Source organism: Apium graveolens, chromosome 2 (genome assembly GCF_009905375.1).
Source record: "Apium graveolens cultivar Ventura chromosome 2, ASM990537v1, whole genome shotgun sequence".
Taxonomy (NCBI): domain Eukaryota; kingdom Viridiplantae; phylum Streptophyta; class Magnoliopsida; order Apiales; family Apiaceae; genus Apium; species Apium graveolens.
This window is the reverse complement of record NC_133648.1, coordinates 61,488,745-61,493,586: the sequence shown is the minus strand read 5'-3', so window position 1 is coordinate 61,493,586 and position 4,842 is coordinate 61,488,745. Positions and strand designations below refer to the sequence as shown.

The window sequence follows — 4,842 nt, the reverse complement described above, 5'->3', positions numbered from 1 at the left end:
TTCATGCATATCTCTTCTTATGTTTATCTTGATCTTCTTAACTTTAATCAGCTACTGTCCTTATCTGATCGTCCTTCAGCACTTAAGTTCTGATATCTATCTCCTGATGCTTATCTCCTGATAATCATAAGTACTGATATCCCTTAAGTTCTGACTTCCAGTATAAGTACTGATTTGTTCTGTTCAAATAAGATCTGAAATCTAAACATAAAACATATTAGCCATGACATTATCAAATATATCTAACAATTACACATTTTGGGAAAAAAGTGGATACAAATTTGTGTCCCTATTTTCCTTGAAATAATTGCAATAAAAATCTTGCGAGAACCGGTTTGGGTACTCCGAGTCTTGTGAAGTATTCGCAATCGCAGCCCACGCACCAGTTGCTGATTGATGTCCCAGCATGTAGCGCGTTTAAGTACCGCGTGGAAAACAAGTCCAATTATTTCTCAGTAAAAAAACTACTTTTGATTATATAACGTATTTTTATAAATAATTTTAGAATATGTTATAATTGCCAAATAATTTTGATTTTTCTCATAAGCATAAAAATTATTTCACAAACAAATTTTAAAATACTTATTATATTATGAAATATATTTCAATCGTGTATTATATAAATTAACAAAATTAACTATTTCTTTTAATAAAATAATAAATATAATCTTAAAAAAAGGACTAATTTTAACGGTTTAAATACATCATTGAGTATCACAAAAGTTAAACTTGGCCAAATTTAAAAAATTAGTATTATTAATAATTTTAAGTAAAAAATAGTATAAAATTATACTTCATCCTCCTCTTTGGTGGAGAAAGTTCATCGCAAAGATTAGGGTCATTTATAATTTATAAATAACTAATGAAAATTACTTAAAGAATATATACAAATGATAAATTATTTTTTAGAACTTGGTACCCCTATGTGTTCTGATTGTTGCTCAAAATAGGAAGCTGCAGAGAAGTGCAGAAACTTCATATCACTTTCCCAGAATGTCTGTTTACATTTCTATAAACAAACATATGAATCCAACATGTTTTGCTAGTTTGTACTATGTATCTAACTTCTTAAAGTTAAACCCAAATATATTCTTGTAGCTAGCAAAACTACAATCTTTAATTTTCTTGATTCACCCTTGTCAGTAAGTAGCAGGAGCAGCAAAGTCAACAATTTGAAATGGCATCTATTGTGAGAGTTGCTGGTAAGTAAATTATTTGATTCGAATTTATAGTATGATCTATATCTAAAAGTAATCTATGTTTAACTAGTTTCTTGTTATCTTGTTTCAACTTAATGGCAGTTTTGATATGGGCTGATTTGTTAGCTTGGTTTGCTATGTGGGTGATGGTTACCTACTTAACTAATGAATGGAAGATTAGTGTCATTCATGCTGCTGGGATTGTTAATATTTCAGAGGGCACAGCTGCAATTTTGTCAGTAGTCTTCGCCTTCTTTGTCGATGCGTTTATGGGAAATTACTATATGCTCTTGCTCTCAAGTATTGCCTACACGATTGTGAGTAGTAGATATAAATGATTATAGAACTTTTAGTTATGTTATGGTTTAAGTTCTGTGTGAGTAGTAGATATAAATGATTGAGTAGTGCTAGGTTACCCAGGTATCTTTCCCAAAAAATTTATCAAATGACGTGGCTGACACATGACTGATTTTAGTTCATGGATGTACGTGAATGCACGTGAGGTCCCAAATTATTATTAGGAAGGTTGCCAACTATTTATGTGACACATCATATTTGGGAAAAATTTTGGGATAAAAATTTGAGGTCACTTTCCTAAGTGATTATAGAATTTTTAGTTATACTAGTTTATAGTCCGTGCTTTGCACACGGGTATTTCAAAAATTATTTTATAAAATAAATAAATAATTTTTAATTAAAATTAAATAATATAATTCTTAAAAATTAAGTATCTATATAATAAGTGTATTGCATCTGCATATTATGATAAATTTATTTAAGAACTATTTTCGTTACATAAGTCATTTTTATGTTATATATTTTATGAAATTATTTCTATAAATAGATCTGTCAAAATTTAAAGTTTACTTGTATTAAAAACTTACCATAAATAACATAATTCATATTTAAAATTGTATTGCAAAGTTTCTATAATTAAAATGGGTCATAATAAATATATAATTATGGATCTTTTATAAACCTAATATGAATACCAAACCTAAAAATGGATAATCCACTGTGTCAAATTAAAGTTAAAAATTAGGGTTTAAGTTATATTACAGTTAAGTTCTGTTAAGGCATAGTTAGTTTATGTCCGAACAGTCTCTCTATTCCTAGGAGCAAGCTTAAGGTATGCGTAATCTTACCCTTCCTGGACCCTAATTTTAAGTGGGATATATTTGGAAATTGGGTTTCGTATTTTGTTTATGGAGCATTTTTAAAAATTAGGGTATTATAAGTTTGCGCTTGTAAGTTTCATTGTCCAAATTGATGTCATCTACACAAGTGAAAAATAGAGCCACGGACGGTAACAAAGATTGATTTTTATGCAGGGTCTTGGGTTACTGTCTCTCTCAACACCAACAGTTCTCCGTAGTCATAGTGGCATCGGTGACACACAAAAAGTTTTGTTCTACACAGCTATATCTTTAATAGTTGTAGGGATAGCTGGTCATATGGTGTCGTTAGTACCATTTTTAAATGAGCAAGACACTGAGAAAGGTAGAAAATTTCTATTGCAACTACCAGGTATATTTATTGTGGTCATTGTTGGTGTAATTGGGGCTCTTGCACTACCATATATAAAGCCTTGGTCAATCCGGTTTGGAGTTCCAGCCATATGTACTCTGTTTGCCACACTACTGTTCTTGAGTGGTTCGCTTTCGTACAATAAAGTTAGTCCAACAGGCAGTTCATTAACAATTCTGTTAAGAGTTTTCATTGCTTTCACCTCCAACATGTTCAAACCACTTCCAAATAATACTGATCAGCTATATGAACACGATGGTCAGGGTCTTCGCTCATTGCCTCGCACTCCTGGCTTCAGGTTTTTATTATACCTCCTCAATCTTTATTTATTCCTTACACTGTGTTCCCCAGTTTTTTAGTTTTTTAGATGAAGAATATAAAAGAAAGGGATTAAATCTTGCAGAAAAGAAAAGAAAAGATTTGATATGTAATTTTCTTTCCATGTTCCTAAGTTTTTGAAGGAAGGAAGAGAAAGTAAAGATTTGTTGAAATATACAATATAATTATTACTCCAATTAATATTTCTCTCACAATCATTTCACTTTTGGAAAGAAAATTTTGAAGTGAAATTGATCCATATTTAACTTCCCTTTCTACTCTTTTCTTTCCTTCAAAAATCTCAGGAACGCATTAAGAGAAAATAAACAAGCACAAATCTTTCCCTTTCTCTCTAAATTTAAACTCGGGAACACAGTGTTAATGAACAAGATGTTGTATATTCAATTTTTTTTTATCATGAATGTATTTAACAGTTTTATGAAGAAAAATTGTAGGTGCTTAGACAAAGCTGCAATCAAGCCGACAACACGAGAAGAACAAAAACAGAGCAAATGGAGACTTTGCAGGATAACGGAAGTAGAAGAAACCAAGGTTGTCATACGCATGATCCCTGTGTGGATAACATTCATTATCTGCGGTATAGTGCTTTCTGTTGGAAATACTTACTTTCTTGAGCAAGCAAACCACATGAACCGGAAAATTGGAAAAGTGAACGTGCCATTTACATTCTTTCTACTAATGTCCAATTTTTCAAAGTTAATATTTCCTAAATTATACACAAAAATATCAAGTCCTTGGGGCAGATACGCTCCTCGAATTGGCATAGCTGTGGCAATGATATTTTCAATACTGGGCTGTATCACGGCTGCCATAGTTGAGACACGAAGACTAGAAATTATTCAGAGCCATCATTTACAAGATAAGCCAAATGCCACTATTCCAATGAAAATGTTCTGGTTGCTTCCACAGTTTCTTCTCCTTGGTGCACATGAAGGAATTTATAAGAAATGCGTTGCTAGTTTCTTTGCTGATCAGGCTCCACAGTGGATCTTGGACAAATATCGACGGTCTTTCAGTAACGGAATGCTTGGACTGGGGTTTATGAGTAGTGTTTTATCAGTGTATGTTGTGCGAAAAGTGAGTGAAATGGGAGGGAAAAGTTGGTTTCAGCACACCTTAAGCAAGAGTCATTTGGACTACTACTATTGGATATTAGCAGGATTGAGTGCTCTGAACCTTGTTTATTACATGGTCTTATTGTGTTTGTATACTTATGGGGACTCAAAAGTGGAAGACCAGGAAGTACCACAGACTGAAGGAATATCTGCTTCGCCAGCCAACGATAATACACAAATGTTGGCTATAATGACGGTTGATACATCAAACTCAAAGCTGCATGACCGTGAAAGTGAATGGAGTGACCTTTCAAGATTTCATATCAAATATTTAAGTATTGGTAACTCAAATCAAAGATGATAGGCTAAACAAACAAAATATGTAAAATATTAGAGTAAAATTCTTTATATCTTGAATTTATCTATCGATCAAATGGTTTACTTAAGTTATACAACGATAGATTTCTTTTCAATATTCAAGTGTTTTTGATACATATTAATTATTTTAGTTAATAAAGAATATTTATCAGATATAAGAGATGTCATGCTAGATTTCCATGCCTATTACAATAACTTAGGTGTGGACTGACATAGAGGCATGCCCACGGGCACTCGGCTATCCAGAATATGGAAGATGGAAGCTTCAAGCCACAGTTTAGAGTGGAAGCCTCACTTAACTTTCTTGGCCCAATTTAGGTAACTCCAATCTTGATTGTTGATAT

The 4,842-nt window shown here is 32.3% G+C and overlaps 1 protein-coding gene across 1 annotated transcript; it reads left to right on the top strand.

Annotated features, from left to right (window-relative positions):
• Nucleotides 1-895: 895 nt before the first annotated feature.
• Nucleotides 896-4,593, top strand: LOC141707461 (protein NRT1/ PTR FAMILY 5.5). Its single transcript, XM_074510635.1, has 4 exons — nt 896-1,202; nt 1,302-1,516; nt 2,531-3,024; nt 3,500-4,593. The coding sequence occupies exons 1-4, from the start codon at nt 1,178-1,180 to the stop codon at nt 4,479-4,481; spliced, it is 1,716 nt and encodes a 571-aa protein (XP_074366736.1). The 5' UTR covers nt 896-1,177; the 3' UTR covers nt 4,482-4,593.
• Nucleotides 4,594-4,842: the final 249 nt, after the last annotated feature.

Coding starts and splice junctions, on each gene's coding strand:
- LOC141707461 (XM_074510635.1), top strand. CDS start 1,178: ATGGCATCTATTGTGAGAGTTGCTG. Junction 1,517..2,530: donor CAAGTATTGCCTACACGATT/GTGAGTAGTAGA, acceptor ATTTTTATGCAG/GGTCTTGGGTTACTGTCTCT. Junction 3,025..3,499: donor CCTCGCACTCCTGGCTTCAG/GTTTTTATTATA, acceptor GAAAAATTGTAG/GTGCTTAGACAAAGCTGCAA.